This window comes from Erythrolamprus reginae (assembly GCF_031021105.1).
Source record: "Erythrolamprus reginae isolate rEryReg1 chromosome 13 unlocalized genomic scaffold, rEryReg1.hap1 SUPER_13_unloc_2, whole genome shotgun sequence".
Classification (NCBI taxonomy): Eukaryota; Metazoa; Chordata; class Lepidosauria; order Squamata; family Dipsadidae; genus Erythrolamprus; species Erythrolamprus reginae.
The window spans coordinates 523,014-542,059 of record NW_027248446.1 but is presented as its reverse complement, the minus strand read 5'-3'; the positions used below and the strand labels follow the sequence as shown (position 1 = coordinate 542,059).

Genomic DNA, 19,046 nt, shown 5'->3' with positions numbered 1-19,046 from the left:
TTAAGAGTTTATCTATATGTTTATAATTTGTTTACCGCCTTATGTTAAGATTATCTATTAATAATAGTAACTTAAAATAAATTATCATTTCTGTACATAAAGTATTTATGTGTATATACTTAAGTTCACTGTAATTTCTCAAATGGAATATTAAATAGAAAAGAAACAATAATCCTATTCTTGTCTATCTTATTATTTTAATTTCCTTTTCTTTTGTTTAACCAATTATAAAAATCATTCCAAATTTTATAGTAATCGGTGTCTTCATTGTTTCTTCGTTTCAATGTTAATGCATCCGCTTCCACACATTCTAACATTTTTTTAATGATGAGTGAGTCGTTCGGTATTTCAGGTTGTTTCCAACATTGTGCTAGAGCCATCCTAGCAGCTGTTAGGATATGTATTATCAAGTAATATTTGTCTTTTCCTAATTTTTGATCAATAATACCTAGTAAATCTGATTCAGGTTTCAATGTTACTTTAATTTTAAGAATTTCCTCTAACCATCTTTGTATTTTGCGCCAGAAATTTTTGGCTTTTGGACACGTCCACCAGACATGATAATATGTTTGGGGTACATCTGTGCTAGCCTTGCCGGTGAGAGATGCCATCTATAGTACATCTTGTATAGATTTTCTTTATACGCTGCTGACTTTGTTAGTTTATAGTTTTTTGACCCCCTGCTATTTAATATCTACATGAAACCGCTGGGTGAGATCATCCAAGGGCATGGTGTGAGGTATCATCAGTATGCGGATGATACCCAGTTATACATCTCCACCCCATGTACAGTCGGTGAAGCAGTGGAAGTGATGTGCCGGTGCCTGGAGGCTGTGAGGGTCTGGATGGGTGTGAACAGACTCAAATTCAACCCTGACAAGACGGAGTGGCTGTGGGTTTTGCCTCCCAAGGACAATTCCATCTGTCTGTCCATTATCCTGGGGGGGGGGGGATTATTGACCCCCTCAGAGAGGGTTCGCAACTTGGGCGTCCTCCTCGATCCACAGCTAACATTAGAGAACCATCTTTCAGCTGTGGCGAGGCGGGCGTTTGCCCAGGTTCATCTGGTGCACCAGTTGCGGCCCTATTTGGACCGGGAGTCACTTCTCACAGTCACTCATGCCCTCATCACCTCAAGGTTCAACTACTGCAATGCCCGCTACATGGGGCTACCTTTGAAGAGTGTTCGGAAACTTCAGATCATGCAGAATGCAGCTGCGAGAGCCATCGTGGGGCTTCCAAGATGTGCCCGTGTTTCACCAACACTCCGCGGCCTGCACTGGCTGACGATCAGTTTCCGGTCACAATTCAAAGTGTTGGTTATGACCTATAAAGCCCTACATGGCATCGGACCAGAATATCTCCGAGACCGCCTCCTGCCGCACGAATCCCAGCGGCCAATTAGTTCCAAAAGAGTTGGCCTTCTCCGGGTCCCGTCGACCAAACAATGTTGGCTGGCGGGACCCAGGGGAAGAGCCTTTTCTGTGGCAGCCCCGGCCCTCTGGAATCAACTCCCTCCAGAGATTCGAATAGCCCCCACCCTCCTTGCCTTCCGTAAAATGCTGAAGACCCACTTTTGTTGCCAGGCGTGAGGATAATTACCATCTTTCCCCCTTTTTATTATATTTTTGGCCTTATTGCATGATAGATTAGGTTGAATGTGTGTGACTGCATAGTTAGAAGTTTTATTATGTTATTAATGTCTTTTAAATGGATTTAATATTTTATTGTTAGATTTGTAATGTATTGTATTACTGCTATGCTGTGAGCCACCCCGAGTCTTCGGAGAGGGGCGGCATACAAATCTAATAAACTATAACTATAACTATAATACTTCAGGCAGTATTTCAATGTGTTAATCTAATTGTGGTAAATGTTAGAGGTGATACAGTAATATTATTCACATTGTTTACAGTTTTTAAATTTTATTATTATTCATTTTATTATACACTCTTGCTAATATTTCAAACAACGACTAACTACAAATGTATTCTAATACATTAATGAGAATCAGGCTGGATTTATTAAAATCTAATATTTTGGATTTGATCTGACCCCAAATATAACACAAAATCCTTCATTGCTTTTTCAGATTAGTTATTTACCTGCTTCAGTGGCTCTGAGTGATAAAAGCAAATTCCCCCTTTTCCACCAGATGAATCCCAAAGAAGGGTTCCACTACCCAGCCATTGTCCAACTGCTCCTCCATTTCAGATGGACCCTGATTGGCCTCTTTGCTTCAGACACAGAGAAGGGAGAGAATTTCATGAGGACTTTCCCTCCTGTGCTTGTCAGGAATGGAATTTGTGTGGTTCTCTCACAACAATTCTCAACAACTGAACCTACACCCTCCCTCAGGGATGCCCTCTCTAAGTGGAGACAAGTCAATGTCTTTGTTCACTTCACGGAATATGATTCCCTTTGGGACAGAATTCTTCCTTTCCATGAAACACTTCTGTGCTTGCCGGGACTCATTGAAGAGAAAGTCTGGATCCTCACAACTTTTAGAGCTCTTAAAGTAGACAAGCGCAGACTTCTCAAATACATCCACAGTATTTTGATGTTTCGCTATCTGCCCAAAAGAAGACCTATAGATGAAGCCTTTGAACCCCGTTTCTTTGCTGAAGAAAAGTTTCAAGATGATTATTTTCTCTGTTCTCTTTCAAAGAATGTCTTTTCTGTCAAAGGCCGCAGAAGATGCACCCAGAAAGCCCCACTGGAGACCAAGTGGAAAAGGAACAGAAGGATATTCAATAACTATGACATTTACAGCGTCATGAAGACTCTGGCCCAGGCCTTGAATGCCGCCTATTCCCCCAGACAGAGGAGGAGAAGGAAGGAGGGAGAAAAGAGGTTGGGGTCTCCAAGGCTGCAGCCATGGCAGGTAGGGGGTCTCGATATGGATCCATGAATCTCAGATCCTTTGGAGGAGGAATCTAGAGGAGAAGGAGGGGAACCACCTCAACAGATCTGCCCAATATAATTACTCAGGGAATAATGGTTCCAAAGCGGCGGGTGGGTGTGTTTCCTAATTTTTTTACTACCACTCTGTGGGCGTGGCTTATTTTGTGGATGTGGCTTGATGGTCATGTGATCGGGTGAGAGTGGCTTATCAGCCATGTGACCAGGTGGGGGTGGCTTTATAGTTGTGACTGGGTGGCTCGATAGTCATGTTAAATGGGTGGGCGTAGCCTACTCAATGTCACTCATGTCAAGGGGTCCCTCACCTGGCCCCTCCCCTCCCAGGCCTTCCTTGTCACCCCCAGCCTCAATGAATCTGCATATTGTTCAAAACAGTCATTAGTGTGATGGCTGATGTGGCTGTACATGGAATGGAATAGCGCATTAAGCGGGACTTATGCAACCTGATGTACAGAATAAAGACACCCATATTTATGCTCTGGACTATAAACACTGAATGCACATAAATCCCTAAAAAATATGTGGTAGCCCTGGGCAAAATAAAGGCAGTAAAATCACTCTATCTCTAAAATAGTGTATAAAATATTCACACATGATAAATAATGGAACAATTAAAAATAATAGCAGAGCTTTTCTCTTTCTCTCTTCTTTTTGTCTTTCTTTCTCTTTTTCGTCTATTTCTTCCTTCCTTCCTTCCTTCCTTTTCCTCCCTCCCTCCCTCCTTTCTTCCTTCCACCTCCCTTCCTTTATCCTACCCACCCACCCACCCACCCATCCAACCTTCTTCCTCCTTCCTTCCTTCCCTCCCTCCGTCCCTCCCTCCGTCCCTCCCTCCCTCCCTCTTTCTTTCTTTTTTCTTTCTTTCTCTCTCTTTCTTTGTCTTACCTTTCTTTCCTTCCTTCTTTCTTTTTTCTTTCTTTCTACCCCTCCCTCCCTCCTTCCCTCTCTTTCTTTCTTTCCTTCCCTCCCTCTCACCCAACCTTCCTTCCTTCCTTACTTTCTTTCCCTCCCTCCCTCCCTTCCTTCCTTCATCTCTTTTTTCTTTTTCTTTCCCCCTCTTCCTACCTATCTTCCTCCCTCCCTCTCTCTCTTTCTTTCCTTCCTGCCCTCCCTCCAAACCCAACCTTCCTTCTTACCTTGCTTCCTTCCTTCTTTCCTTCTCTCCCTTCCTCTTTTGTTTCTTTTTCTTTCTTTCTTTCTTTCTTTCTCCCTGCTCTCTCTTTTTTTCACATCCCACCCAATCTTCTTCCTCCCTCCCTCCTCCCTTCCTTCCCTCCCTCTTCCTCCTTTCCTTGCTTCTTTCCTTCTTTACTTCCTCCCTTCCATCCCTCCTTGCTTCCTCTCTTTTGTTTCTTTTTCTTTCTTTCTTTCTTTCTTTCTGCTCTGTCTTTTTTCACATCTCATCCAACCTTCTTCTCCCTCCCTCCTTCCTACCCTCCCTCTTCCTCCCTTCCTCCCTTCCTTCCTTCTTTCCTCCCTCCCTTCCCTCCCTCCTTTCTTCATTCCCTCCCTCTTCCACCTTTCCTTCCTTCTTCCTTCTTTCTTTCCTCTCTTTTGTTTCTTTTTCTTTCTCCCCCCTCTCTCTTTTTTTCACATTTCACCTACCCAACCTTCTTCCTCCCTCCCTCTTCCTCCCTCCCTTGCTTGCTTCCTTCCTTCCCTACCACCCTCTCTCCCCTTTTCTTTCCTTTCCTCCTTTCCTTTCCTTCCATTCCTTTCCTTCTCCTACTACAAGAGGGTGTATAAGGAGTTGAGAAATTGAGGGGATTTCCATACCAACACATCAACTAGCCTAAACCCTCCCCCTCTCTGCCCCGTTTTGGGCGTAGGAAGTTTTTCTATATCCCCCTGGGAGCCAAAGGGGGCACGGGGGACTCTGGAAGCAGGGGTGGGCTAAGGTAAGGTGACCAGACGTCCCGCTTTTTAGCAATTTTTAAATTCCTTCCCTCCCTCCCACCCTCCCTCCCGATTATTTTTTTTAAAGTGCCAATTTTTTGAAACAAGCCCCTGGCTGGAGATTGCTGACCTCCACATCAGCCGATTTTGGGCAGTGTGGAAGCTGAGCTTCCTTCTTCGTGGCTTTCAAGTTTTTCCCCTGGCAGATTCTATCACCGGTGCCCGGAAAAAACTTGGAAGCCATGAAGAAGGAAGCTCAGTTTCCAGTCTCACAACTTTTTGTTAGCTGTACCAGTGATTTCGCAGGGGCATCCCATAAGCAGCCAGCCAGGGTGAGCCCGGCTACTCATCCAAATTGTCCACCCTGAGCCCAGCGGGCATATGGTAGCGGCCATAGTCCAGGTACTGTGGGGCGCCCACGAAGTTCTGCATGGTGCTCAAGTTCAGCCCGCCCCGCATGGCACATGGAACGGAGGTACATGGAGGAGGGGTTCTCTTTCTCCATCAGGTAGCTCACGAACATGGTGGTCTGAGGTGAACGGCGCTTCTCTGTATGTTGCTGCTGTGGGAGAGAGGCTGGGAAAGCGGCAGGTGGGTAGGGTGCACAGGCTGAGCCAAGCTGGACTGAGCCTGTCCGGCTTTTAGGAAGGGACCAAATCGCAGTGGCCGATAAGGTCCCACAGAATTGGCCTTCTCCGGGTCCCATCAACTAAACAATGTCGTCTGGCGGGCTCCAGGGGAAGAGCCTTCTCTGTGGTGGCCCTGTCCCACTGGAATCAACTGGAATCAAACTGGCTGTTTACCGGCAAGAAGGCCAATTGCTGGGAGGCGTGAGGCCAAAGGGTGGGGGCCGGTGGGTGGGTGGGGCCACATTTGTTATTTGATTGCAAAGACGGAGCAGCCATCAGTCAGAGAAGCTTTAACTGGGATTCCTGCTAAGAGGAGGGGTTGGGCTAGATTGATAAAGATAAAATTCCACAATGCTAATCACAAATCTATACATACAGGATTTTATTTTAAAAAAGAATAAATATTTTCAATTAACATTGTTTAAAATTGAAATGCCATGGTATCTAGTCTTTGGAACATGGGCGGGATCCTACTGGTCCACTCCTGGTGCATTGGTAGTGGCCTGCTGGGGATGTCACCCCACCTGGAACTGGTCCTTAGGGTAAAGTGACCATATTTTAAGATTGGGAGGGACACCATTGGGGGGGGAGCTAAAAAAGGTTTAGCCAAAAGAATTAGCAAAAAACCCTCTCTCTCTCTCTTCCTCCCCCCTTTCTCTCTATTTCTCTCTCTCTCTCCCTCCCTCTTTCTCTCTCTGCTTTCCTTTGTGTCTTTCTCTCTCTCTCTCCCTCTTTTTCTCTTCCTCCCTCCCTCTTTTTTCTCTCTCTCTCCTTGTCTTTTTTCTCTCTCCCTCCTTCCCTCCCTCTCACTCTTTCTCTCTCTCTTCCTTTCTCTCCTTTTTTCTCTCTCTCTTCCTTTCTCCCTTTCTCTTTCTTTCCCTTTCTCTCTTTCTCTCTCTCTCTCTCTTGCTCTCTCTTTCTTTCTTTCTCTCTCTCTATTGCTGATCTCTGGGGGGGAGTTGATTCCAGAGGGACAGGGCCACCACAGAGAAGGCTCTTCCCCTGGGGCCCGCTAGATGACACTGTTTGGTTGATGGGACCCGGAGAAGGCCAATTCTGTGGGACCTTATCGGCCACTGGGATTCGGTCCCTTCCTAAAAGCCGGACAGGCTCAGCCCAGCTCAGCTCAGGACTTTGTTTGGATTCCCGGACTCTGGACTATAGTTCATTGTGTTTATCACCATCTGAAAAACAGTAGCTGTGACAAAATTCACAGTTACTGGTTTATTGCTTGGAAGTATTGCTGGACTTCGTTATCTGATTGTATTTCAAGTGTGCCTTGTTTGTACAAGAAATCCCTTCAAAGTTTAAAAGGGAGTTTTGCTTCTCTTTAGTTGGGATAAAGAACATTTAATTGCATTCTCTCCTGTGTCTGTGTCTGCTTGTCTCAATTTCCCTGTAACTGAAGGCGTATGGCATATGCCAGCTGAATATTTGCACATCTGTTTCCACATGGAGCTGGCCGTAGGAAGGCCAAAATGGCTATATTTGGTGTATATGATGCACCAACATTTCCACCCTCTTTTTTGCGGGGAGAACTGTATCACACTCTGAAAAATATGGTTTTTAGGAAGTGTAACGATAGCTGAGAATGACTTTAGGGATGAGGAGAATAGAGGCTGCTTAGGGAAGGATCAGATCAGAGGGGAGAATCCTGCAGCTGCATAATGGGAGAGAAGGAAACTCAGAAAGAATCCTGGATAACTTTTCAGACTGAAAAAAAGTTGGTGGGAGATTTGATCTTTCAGATTTGCAAGATTTGGTTAATGTTGCATTGCAATCAAGAAGAATGAGCACATCTGGAGGTGTTTTCCATCAGGATGACAAGGGAGAAGATTAGCCTGACACCTTTCTTCTTGATAAACCCAGGATTTCTGGGAATCCACCTGTTGTTTTCAAATAGTTTATGTATCACCTTTTTTCTCTTTGTTCATTTTATTTGTCATCTGCTCTAGAATGTTCTCTATAATTGACCAATTGTGTCAATTATATTTTCTCAGTATATAGTTGACTATTTTTCTCAAACTTTTTCATTCACTTTTGAAGATAGTGGCAGTATTATTTTTAACCATATTTGGCGATTAAACAATTGTAAAACAAAGATTCGATGCAGGATAAGAAACAGTTTTCTGTATTTCAAATTCCTGGATGTTCCCATTCTAGTTTCATCCATTTCTGGAGAAGAATGAATTTTGGAATATTTCACAGTTTAAACTGTACTTAGACCAAAATGGAGAGATAAATGCAGATGTGTTCATTTTACACTACTTGGTTCTCCCCAAGAAGGATCCCAGTAGAAAGATTCTGGCGTATTTTGAAAGGCAGAGACTTTCTGTCAAACAAGATGCTCTTTTACAGCTAAAGTTGCTTAATAAGGTGGGAGACATTTTGCTGTCTTTTCTGTTTTCTCTGTTTTCCTTTGTGCCTACCATTCCTGTCCTGATGTCTTTTTATCTCTTCTATCTCTACTTAAGGCTTTATTTTGTTTGTTTGTTTGTTTGTTTGTTTGTGTATGTATGTATGTATGTATGTATGTATGTATTTATTTATTTGTCATACATAATATAATATAATATTTTATAATATAATATAATATAAGTATAAACATGCTACAATACAATACTATATTTGTATGACAAATAAATAAATAAATACATATATAAACAAACAAACAAACAAAATAAAGCCTTAGGTCCCATTTCAAGTGGGGAAAGCCGAGAGTCTCCAGGGTGGTTGGCCTTCCTTCCATGCCAGTTGGTGTCATCCAATAGAAGTTCTTCAGCAGACAGGACCTAAGTGGAGCAGCTTTGCCATGTTTTATGGAAATATTTCAAGATCTTACTGGTCAGAGGTTTCTTTCTTCATCACAGTTTTATTCTACATTAAAAAAACTGAATAAAATAAAAGTTTCCTAAACCTTTTACAATATTTTTTCCTGCAATTCCATCCCTCCAGATTTTATGAAATAGGAAAGTACTTTATTGTAATGTGAAATGACAAAAGCAAAAGGGAGGAATTAAATGAAGAATCTGCCAGTTGTTATACCTCCTGCATCTGTTTAGAAGGAGTCAGAAATTTCATATTAACCTCAGTGAAGACCAGAGGCTAATTGTCTCCCTCCATTTCTACCTCTGTTTTCCATGGAAGTCCTAACATATTTCCTAACACATTCTCTTTTCTCTGCTCAGTCCATGCCTGAGTCCCAATGTGTGGAAAGTTGTCATCCTGGATTTGTCAAGAGGGCTCGAGAAGGAGAGCCAGTTTGCTGCTACGACTGCGTTCCTTGTCCAGAGGGGACTTTCTCCACTCAGGAAGGTGGGTGACACTGAGGAAAATGGGAGGCTTGGTGGAACTGGATCCATCTAGAACCTTTTCATGAAAGGGCAAGTTAAAAGGCAGATTGAAGCAAACCTGTTTTGTTTTTTTTTTGACCTGCAGAATTTTTTATCTAAAAGGAAGTAAATCATCCCCCTGCAACAACATTGCTAAGAAGGCCTCAAGAGTTGTTAATCTAATCCTACGTAGCTTCTGCTCTGAAAATCTCACACTACTTACGAGAGCTTACAAAACTTTCACCAAACCCATCCTAGAATACAGCTCATCTGTTTGACACCCATATTGCATCTCAGACATTAACACCCTTGAAAATGTTCAAAGATACTTCACAAGAAGAGCCCTTCACTCCTCCACTCGAAACAGAAGACCCTACGAGACTAGACTTTCAATCCTGGGTCTTGAAAGCTTAGAACTACAACGCCTTAAACATAATCTAAGTATTGCCCACAAGATTGTATGTTGCAATGTCCTGCCTGTCAAAGACTACTTCAGCTTCAATCACAACAACACAAGAGCACACAACAGATTCAAGCTTAATATTAACTGCTCCAAACTTGACTGTAAAAAATATGACTTTAGTAATTGGGTTGTCAAACTGTGGAACTCATTACCGGACTCTGTAGTATCATCCCCTAACCCCCAATATTTTACCCTTAGACTATCGACGGTTGACCTCTCCAGATTCCCAAGAGATCAGTAAGGGGCGTACATAAGCGCACTAGAGTGCCTTCCGTCCCCTGTCCTATAGTCTCTCCTATATCTCACATTTCTTCTCTACTATATCCTCTACAACCTTCATTGTGTATTATTGTGTACTGGACAAAATAAATAAATAAAAAACAAATTAAAAAAAGACTTTGAAGGAGAACTGGGAACAGATGGGAGGAGGGGGTGGGAGGCTGGGCACTTCTTACACTCTTTAGTTTGGATAAGTGCTTCTAAATTTTTCTTTCTAGGAACATCTGAGACCTTTGAAACTTGATGAATTTTTTCAGGTCCACCTCCTGAAAGACCTGGCAATTCACTGTATATTGGCCTCTCCTTGAAGATCACTCAGAAAGTCCATAATGTGGTTTTGTGGATAGTTATGGGGGGAACTCCTTACATAAATATTCTGCCGGTCATATCAATCAATTGATCAATCAAAATAGAGCTGGACAGGACATTGGAGGTCTTCTAGTCCCACCCCCTGCTGAAACAGGACAACCTATACCAGTAATAGCAAACTTTTTCGGCACCAAGTGCCCAAACCAGAACATGCAGATACACATGCTGGAGCATCAGAAACTCAAAGACCAGCTGGCCAGTGCAAACATGCCAGTTTTGGCCATTTTTCAGTCCATTTTCTGGCTGTTTTTCAGCTTATTTTAGGTCCAAAAAATCACCTGCAAACTGTTTTTCTTTTGGCTGTTTTCTGGACCATTTTCCAGGTCATTTTCAGGCTGTTTCCCAGTGCTCCAGTTCCTGCAAAGACTGGCAGGTGCACTGAAATCAGAAAATCGGCTGGCAATGGCACATGTACCCATAGTGAGGGCTCTGCATGCCACCTCTGGCACCCGTGCCATAGTTTGCCATCACAGATTTATATCATTTCAGATAATTGTCCAGTCTCTTCTTAAAAACCTCCAACATTGAAGAACCCAAAACATCTGGAGGCTAGCTGTTCCACTGGTTAATTTTTCACAGTTAGGAAGTTTCCCTTTAATTGCACATTGCTTCCAGATGTATTGACTACTCTATGCATCTTCCAAGTCCCATATATTAACTGCCATGGGGCAGGACTCAGGATGTTTGGCTATAAAGATTATATGATTCATTATTAATCTCTAATAATGTACGTTCCTATGAAGATTCTACACATTACACAGAAAATAATTAACATCCTATGACTCCCCTCAATTTCATACACCTAGCTACATTTTTAAAAATATCCTTTTTTAGCTCTTTTTAATGGAATTGTTTAGAAATACGTCTTGGAAAATGTTCCTGGAATTAGGTGTTGTCCAAAAATGGTATTTCTTATAATGTTAAAAAACCAAATATTAAGGAAATATGCTTTTTATTTTTCAGATACTGAAAAATGCACCAAGTGTCTAGATGATAAATATCCAAATGAACACAGAGTCCAATGTATCCCCAAAATTATAACCTTCTTGTCTTTTGAAGAACATCTGGGCATCATCCTGGTCTCTTTTGCTCTACTGTTGTTCTTAATCACAGACCTTGTTTTAATCCTCTTCATTAAGTACCGAGAAACCCCCATTGTCAAAGCCAACAACCGGGACCTTTCCTACATCCTCCTGGTCTCCCTCCTGATTTGCTTCTTGTCTTCTTCTCTCTTCATTGGTCAACCAAAGAAAGCCACCTGCCTTCTCCGACAAACAGTTTTTAGTATCATCTTCTCAATTGCTGTTTCTTCTCTCTTGGCCAAAACCATCACAGTGGTGCTGGCTTTTCTGGCCACAAAACCAGGAAACCAAGTGAAGAGATGGTTGGGGAAGAGCTTGGCCAACTCCATCATCCTCTCTTCTTCTGCTGTTCAAATTGTCATCTGCTCCATCTGGCTGGGACTTTCTCCCCCGTTCCCTGACTCTGACCTCCACTCCCAGCATGGAGAGATCATCCTGCAATGCAACGAAGGGGCTCTTGTCATGTTCTATGTCACCCTCAGCTACATGGGCTTCCTGGCTGCCATCTGCTTCACGGTGGCTTTCCTGGCCAGGAATCTGCCTGGGGCCTTCAATGAAGCCAAGCTGATCACCTTCAGCATGCTGGTCTTCTGCAGTGTCTGGGTGACATTTGTGCCCACCTACCTGAGCACCAAAGGGAAATACATGGTGGCTGTTCAGGTCTTCTCCATCTTGGCCTCCAGTGCTGGTCTGCTAGGTTGCATCTTCATCCCCAAGTGCTACATTATCCTTCTGAGGCCAGACCTCAACACAAAGGAGCATCTCGCAGCCAGAACAAATGTAAAAACATGATATATAACACCATTATGATATTGGGAAATTTTTTAACGGGACTTTGATTTCATTTTCATTTAGATTGTATACAGGAGTCAAAGAAAACCATATGTTTCAAAGTGGGAAATTATTGAACCATGGGAATTCTTGCAGCTACATCCCCTTTCAATAAATCTTGAATAAATTCAATAAATCTTGTTCTATTGCTGGACTTTCAGAGTGAAACCACCTACTAAAACTCCACTATTTAAGTTTAAAATCACACTCTTTATTATGAAATTCAGTATAAAGCAGAAAGCCATCTGAATAAAACGTCACTGAAGGTGTTGTGGTTGGCTCTGGCCCAGCTCCTGCCCCAAGGAATGTGGAGGTGGATGTGGGGGAATATGGAGGTGGATGTGGGGGAAACATCCACATGCCACAGGTCTGTTTTGCTCCCGATAGAATCTCCCGATGAAGGCTCCTCTGACGAAGGAAGTGGGAGTAGCAGGGAAGGGGGGAATTTGGCAGACAGCCCAGGAGGAGATCAGTCATCATAATCATCCTTGGATTCTGAACAAGAATGTATAACAGATCCACGCATGCGTAGAGTGATGTATAGGAGAGAACAATTGAAGGATTATTACAAGAGAAAATGAGGCCACTTGAATAGAATGTCGGAGTATTTTCTGTCTCTGAGGAGAAAAGCAGATAAAATTCTGGGAAAGGTGCCATCTTTGGTCTAATGGCATTCCATTGCAATTAGAAAGGGAAATTCATCATAGAGGAGAGAAATCAGCTCACCGGTTTCTATCAGTCAAGCAGTGTCTGGCAAAGAGTTTTTAGCAAGGCAGGAATCAGGTTTCGGGGGGGCATTTTCAAACACCCCAACTCTAACACAGCTTCCATGAAGCGACATTGAAACTCCAGCCTGAATTTTCCAAATTACTTTGCTTTTATACTAGCTGAGATTGGCATCAACCCCCTAAGAGGTAAAAATGCAAGCTTGTTTCCTTTTGCTATTCAAGTCCTGTTGTCTTCTCAGAAACCTCTGATATCTGGCATCTAAGAGTGAATTATCCCCTCTAATGTCTTCTTCACCCTCCAACTGAGACCACTCCCCCATTGGTACATCAACGCCCTCTGGTGGCTCCTCAGGTTCATGCAGGTCACTTTCTCCCTCACTCCCATTCTCTACATCAGCTGGCAACCCCCACTGTCCCAGGGTATCCAGAGGGGCCTGGCTCATCCTCCTCAGAATCTGACATTGCCAGAGGTGGACAAGGAGCGCTCACAACACTTGCTAAAGAGATCTCTGTAAAATTCAGAGGAATTCAGCTGTTCAGCAACAGCTACTGAATGTGAAAGCTTATGCAAAATAATGTGGGCACTCGTTCCTCTTGACAGCAGCTAAAAGTTTCTGTGAGAGAGAATGAGTAGGAAAAATGGTCAGGACGAAGCTGTAGGTTCCAAGTACCAGCCTGGTTGCCTGATCCTCTCCCTGAGAATGCCAGAATGATGTGAAATGCCAGGTTTGATCGGTTCTCGGCTTGGAAGGGAAATCTTGATTCCTCTTATATAATTATTTTGTTTTGAAAAAAGTTTTTTCTTTTTATGTAATTCTTTCTTGATTTGCTGATAAAACCTCCTTTGCAGAAAGCATTCAGTAGAACAGCTGTTTTGGATTTCAATTTGGCATTATTATTTTTTATTTCTGTACTTCACACCAAAATTTTAAAAAATTAAGTAAATTTAAAAAATAAAGTTTCTAATGAAATTTCCACTGTGTTTATTTTTCTTTCAAGCAGAGAAATAAAATAGCAGTTTTCAGATTGTTTAATTTTCCCCTCGACAATTTCTGCTTAAAGCATTTTCTCTGTTCCTCTTCCAAGTTTGTCTTGTCTGTGAAAGGCTGGGGAAGATGTCCAGAGAAAAGAGACCTTGAGATTCTCCCTAGGAGGCAGTTTAGGGGATCTTGTCTAAAGGCAGCTGCGTCATTGACAAGGTCACAAACATTCAATGCTGTATAATATTCATCCAGGTCCAAGAAGGGGGTGAATAAGGGTGGGAATCAGTGGTGGGATTCAAGTACAGTGGTACCTCTACTTAAGAACAGTGGTACCTCTACTTAAGAACCGTGACCAGGTTCTTAAGTAGTAACGTTGTTAAGTAGAAGCAATTTTTCCCATAGGAATCAATGTAAAGGCAAATAATGCGTGCAAACCCATTAGGAAAGAAATAAAAGCTCGGAATTTGGGTGGGAGGAGGAGGAGGGAGAAGAGGAGGACAGTCCCTGCTGAAGGAAGTAGGTGAGGCAAGGGGAATAAAAAAAATCCGAAACTTTAAGGCTTAAAAAAAAAGGACAGACTCTGAGGCAGTTAGGAGGGGCATGCGCCTCCCATACACCAGGCACGAGGCTGTCTTCCATAAACTGCCTCCCATACCCTGGCTGCTGCTGCTGCTACCTGCTGCTCTTCCTTCCCATGCTGAAGGGCTCCCCTCTCCTCTTGTTCTCTCGCTCGCTTGGTAGCCGGTGCCTTTACTTCACTGTGGTGACTCCTCAGTTTGGCTGAAGCCAAGTTGATCTGGCCGTGGTGAAGCGGCCCCTTTTGCCTTTCTGCGCCCAGACACTCCAGGAGGCAACCTTGCTCTGGGTGTATGGGAGGCAGCTCAAGGGAGTCACCACAGTGAAGTGGTTTATTTCCTTTCCAAGCACCCAGAGAAAGGAAAATGCTCCATTCGCTCTAGGCTGCCAAAGCCTCTAAGTGCCACCGAAAGGCTCCTCTGTCAGCCCAGAAAAGCCCGAGATGGCCGGGATTAAAGGGGGAATGGCAGGAAATTGGCTGGACCTTCGTGCCGTTCTCAAATTTCCTGGGAAATATTTCCAGGCTTGGGTTCTTAAGTTCAAAATGGTTCTTAAGTAGAGGCAAAAAAATCTTGAACACCCGCTTCTTATCTAGCAAAGTTCTTAAGTAGAGGCATTCTTAAATAGAGGCATCACTGTATTTTAACAACCGGTTCTCTGTCCTAATGATTTCTTCCAACAACCAGTTTGTCAAACTGCTCAGAAAGTTAAAAACCAGTTCTCCTGAAGGAATGTGATCTGGCTGAATCTCACCACTGGTGGGAACTCACAAACTTTTGAATATGTGCCATGTTTTATATCAATGAAATAACATTGACAAGTTGTACCTGCCAAGAAAAATAGGAGGCAGAGGGCTCTTGCAAATCCATCAAGTGGTAGAAGAAGAAAAATGAAGTTTGAATGATTATGTGAACCAAAGTACAGAAAAAATGCTGCAAGCTGTGAAAACAGAGAACATTATAAAAGCAACAGAAACAAAGGCAGAATATAAGGAAAAACAGCTGGAGGGCAGATTAAATAGGTGGAAAACCAAATACCCACATACCACGATAGCCACTCCTTCCTTTCCGGTCTCTTTTTTGTTCCCTTAAACAATGTCAAAGTTTCTTTTTGATTTTCTTTTGGCGAATCATTAATCATAATCCAAATTATTATTTTATTTTTTTTAAAGGTCTGTGGAATGAATAGAAAAACTGGGGAGTGAAAAGCCTTGGAAAGATGTTGGGCTAAATGACTTGGGAAAGAAGAGAGAAGGAGAGAGAGAGAACTTATCAAGTTAAAATACCACCGAACAATCTGGAGTAGAAAATGTGTCAATGTTAACAGTAACTGCCAGTAAACGAACCCCATAAAAGCCCCTTTGTGATCCAGCATCCTTTTTAAAAGTGGGAGAAGGGGCTCGGGAGAAGAAACTTTAGCAGACGCTCTGTGGAGCCCCGTCTTCACTACGGGGTCATTGAAATGCCAGGGCAGCCCCGAACCTGCTAGGCAGCATTGGTGAAAGCAAACGGGAGACTCTGGAGGGCCCTGCAGGGCCCGCTCCACGTAGCCCCGGAACTGCCTGGAATCAGCACCTTTCCCGTTTCGATGCAGAGGCAGCAAAGGCAGAGAGCGGCTGCGGAGGGGGCCTCGGGGCTGGTGGCCCCTTTCTGGTCTGAGGAGAGGCCGGAAGGAGGGCCAGCTGGGGGGAGCCCCTTTCCAGAGCCACCCCCGCCTCCAAGACCCCGTTCCTGGCCCAGCGCCAGGGTGGGGAGGAGACTCGGCTGAACTTCAGCGGGTGGACAATTATTATTTATTACTTTTATTATTTCTGTCACCTTCATTTCTGTTTTTCTCCCGCTTTCATCTCTCGGGCTGCAGGATTGGGGGGGGGGGGCTGATGGAGTGAGCCCCCTCACGCCAATCAAGGCCTCCCCGCGGGCTTTCTCCAGCGTCTGGATACAGAGCACTGAGGGACACGCCCTTCCGCGTCCCCTCAGTTGCCACCGCGCGCATCCTGTTACTTGTCCAGCGGCGGGCATTTCTCAAGGGATACCTGCCGGAAGCGCCGCCATTTTGGCTGCCCATTGTGACTAGCCGCCCCCATCCAACCGAGGTGGGGGGATGCCGGCAAGGACCCCGCAGGAAACGCCCAATGCCGGGCAAGTGACAAGGCGCGTGCGGTGGCAACTGAAGGGAAGTGGAAAGGCATCTCTCGGCGCTCTATATTCAGACGCTAGAGCAGTGTTTCCCAACCTTGGCAACTTGAAGATATTTGGACTTCAACTCCCAGAATTCCGCAGCCAGCAAATGCTGGCTGGGAAATTCTGGGAGTTGAAGTCCAAATGTTTTCAAGTTGCCAAGGTTGGGAAACGCTGCGCTAGAGAAAGCCCGCAGGGCGGCCTTGATTGGCACGAGGGGGCTGGCCTCCATCAGCCTCCCCCTCCCAATCTTCTGCCTTCTTCTGAGGTCACAGGGGAGGTGGGTGCGCACAACGGCGGTCCCAGACAGAGCCAGAGAAGCCGGGCGGGGAGAAACTCTGCGCCGTCCTTAGGATTCGTCCTTGGGAATTCTCCCTTCTGCAGCGTCATCGGTCTCCGAGATGCCCCCTCCCTCCCCCCTCCAACTCTCCCCGCTTCTCTCTCTCCTCCTCCATGTGAAGCCACAAAGGACTCTGCCCAGACGCTCAAGCAGGGAGAATTCCCATTGGTGCTGTCCCTCGATCTGGCCCCTCCCACCTCCAACGGCAGAGATAAACGCTTCTCCGCGAGCCCCGTGCAGAACCACGGATTCTTCCTCTGGGGCTGGAAGTACAGTATCTGAGTCTAAGGAGAAGGGTGGCATAAAAATTGAATTAATTAATTAATTGATTAATCAATTAATTAATTAATTTGCCCCACTGCAGGAAGAATGCATAGATTCGGGGGTTGAGAGGGGAAACAGGTGTTTCCTTTAAAAGCCTTATCTTAGCTGGCGTGCCCTAACTGGTGATGGGGGGGAGGGTTTAAAAAAAAGAGAAAGAGAGAAACGGAGGGGGGGGGTGAGGAAAGAGAAGGCAACTTGTATCGCCCATGCACGGCTGCTCCCAGTCCAGGAAGAGAGCACAATTGAGAGGCGCAGTGGATCCTAAGCTCTCGGTTGCCTCCAAAGTAAAAAAGCTCCTTAGCTGCTCGCTGGCCGTTTGCTTTATGCAGCTCCGGAAGGCGGTGCTGCTTGGCCACAGCAGCCTGTTTGATTCTCTCTGAACTACACAGCCTTCTCCTCGCCCTCAATTTTCCCCATCCTGGTTAGATCTGCTGGCTAGCACAGCAACGCATGCGCAAATGATTAAAATAAATAAATAACTTTTAAAATGTTTCTTAAAAAAATGTGGTCCTGTGTCAGTCAGCTAAAATTTTCATTTCGCCCATAGCTCCCCACCCTCGTGTGGGCAGCAGCCCATGACTGGGTCTCGGAGATGGAGACGGAGGGTCACGGAAGGGGGAAGGGGTGGATGGGCGGCTTGCTCTGGCTGGGCTGGCTGGGCCTTCACTTGCCTGCCCTGCCTGTCACAGTGGATGCAAAACCCCGTATGATGCCGTGAACTCTCTGGGCGAAAGAAGCAGGGCCCCCTCCCTTCTCTTAGAGGTGCAACCGCCGCTATCACGCGCTTGACGGGGCAAAAATGGGAGGGGGGACAGAAAAAAATTCCTGTCAGGTTGTTTGGGGGGAGGAGCGGATGGTCACAGCCGGGAAACAGCCCTTGCAAAAGAGAGAGAGCCCTCAAAGGAGGGAGACCCCCACCCACCCCCGCAACGACATAAACAACTGGGAGGGATGTCCGAAGCTTTTTTTTTTTTTTTGCAAAGCCGTCCGCTTGCCAGGTCTCTGCCGTTGGCTGCACTGCAGCGGCGGGTGGGGAGGAGGCGCTGTGGCCCGCCTGGAAGGCTTCGAAGGGCGCCTGGCCGGCGGCGGGAACCGAAACAACGAAGGCAGAGAAACGTCCCGGGAGGAGGGGCGGGCTCCGTTGGGCTAAAGGCGGGCAGAGAAGGTCCGAGACAAAACCTGGCTTGTATTTTGGAAGACGAGGCTGTTGTGTTGGACGGAGAAATCGGCACGCATCGGCGTTTTCCAAGGCAGGATTTTAAAGCCCCCACCCACAATACACTTTATCGCTTCTTGTTCTTCTCTTCTGGGATTTGGCCGTCCGATATCAAGAGGGGAGTGGGAGCAATGTCGCTTCACACAAGCTCGGAGAAACTTTTGCGTTTCGGGGATATATGACATGGAAAATTCGCGCTGGTTAACACCGAAGCCCCCCCCCCTTGGGCAAACCGGGCGGGGAGTCTTTCGGTCGCTTGAGAAACATGAGGCCCGCGCAGCTCAAGCCTTTCGTTCCCCCCATCATAGCCAACAAGACCCTAGTGATGCCATTTTAATCGGAGTGCCTTTATCCACTCTGTCCCAACACTGGTGCTGCTCCTTTTATAAGGGAGCTCAATGGAGGCCTCCTCGATGAGGCAGGAGGGATCCCTACGTCCCCCTCGCGGACCCCCTCGCCTCAGAGACGTGTTTCCTCTGGTCGCGCCGTTGGCCTGTGCGCTAGCTTGGCACGTCTTTTAAGACGCTCTCCGCCGCCGGCCAGGCCTCCCACAGCGCTGCCGGAAAGAGAGTTTGGAGAGGGGGACCCTGAGGCAGACATGGCGTTGCCAGCTTCCGGTTTACCATCAGCCGCCATCTTCCCAGGTCAGTTGGCCCAACAGACAGTTGGGGGTGGGTGGGTGGGTTGGAACGGTGTGCGCTGTGCCCGCGCTTAGAGGCAGCACCACTTTCTTCAGGAGACGGGGGAGGGCCGGCCTGGAAGCTTTGCCTTCCCCCGTCTCCGCTCAAACCTGAGAGAGGGGCCCTGCTTAACTCTGAGGGGGGGGGGTGATTCCCTTCGACAGGGTGGGGTGGGGTCTCTCACAGGAGCGCCGGGGAGGGAGAGGGGATGCGTGG

General features: G+C 45.7%; 1 protein-coding gene and 1 long non-coding RNA gene across 2 annotated transcripts in view; both read left to right on the top strand.

Moving 5' to 3' along the window:
* The first annotated feature begins 2,155 nt into the window (after positions 1-2,155).
* LOC139155165 (vomeronasal type-2 receptor 26-like) lies at positions 2,156-11,764 on the top strand. The gene is made up of 4 exons (XM_070730249.1): positions 2,156-2,884; positions 7,611-7,823; positions 8,636-8,762; positions 10,854-11,764. Exons 1-4 carry the CDS (start codon positions 2,156-2,158, stop codon positions 11,762-11,764), a joined length of 1,980 nt encoding a protein of 659 aa, XP_070586350.1.
* A 6,956-nt stretch (positions 11,765-18,720) lies between these two features.
* Positions 18,721-19,046, top strand: part of LOC139155160 (uncharacterized) — a 35,875-nt gene continuing 35,549 nt past the window's right edge. The window contains exon 1 of the long non-coding RNA XR_011557037.1: positions 18,721-18,794. This is a non-coding gene — a long non-coding RNA (uncharacterized lncRNA). The remainder of the gene's footprint in view (positions 18,795-19,046) is intronic.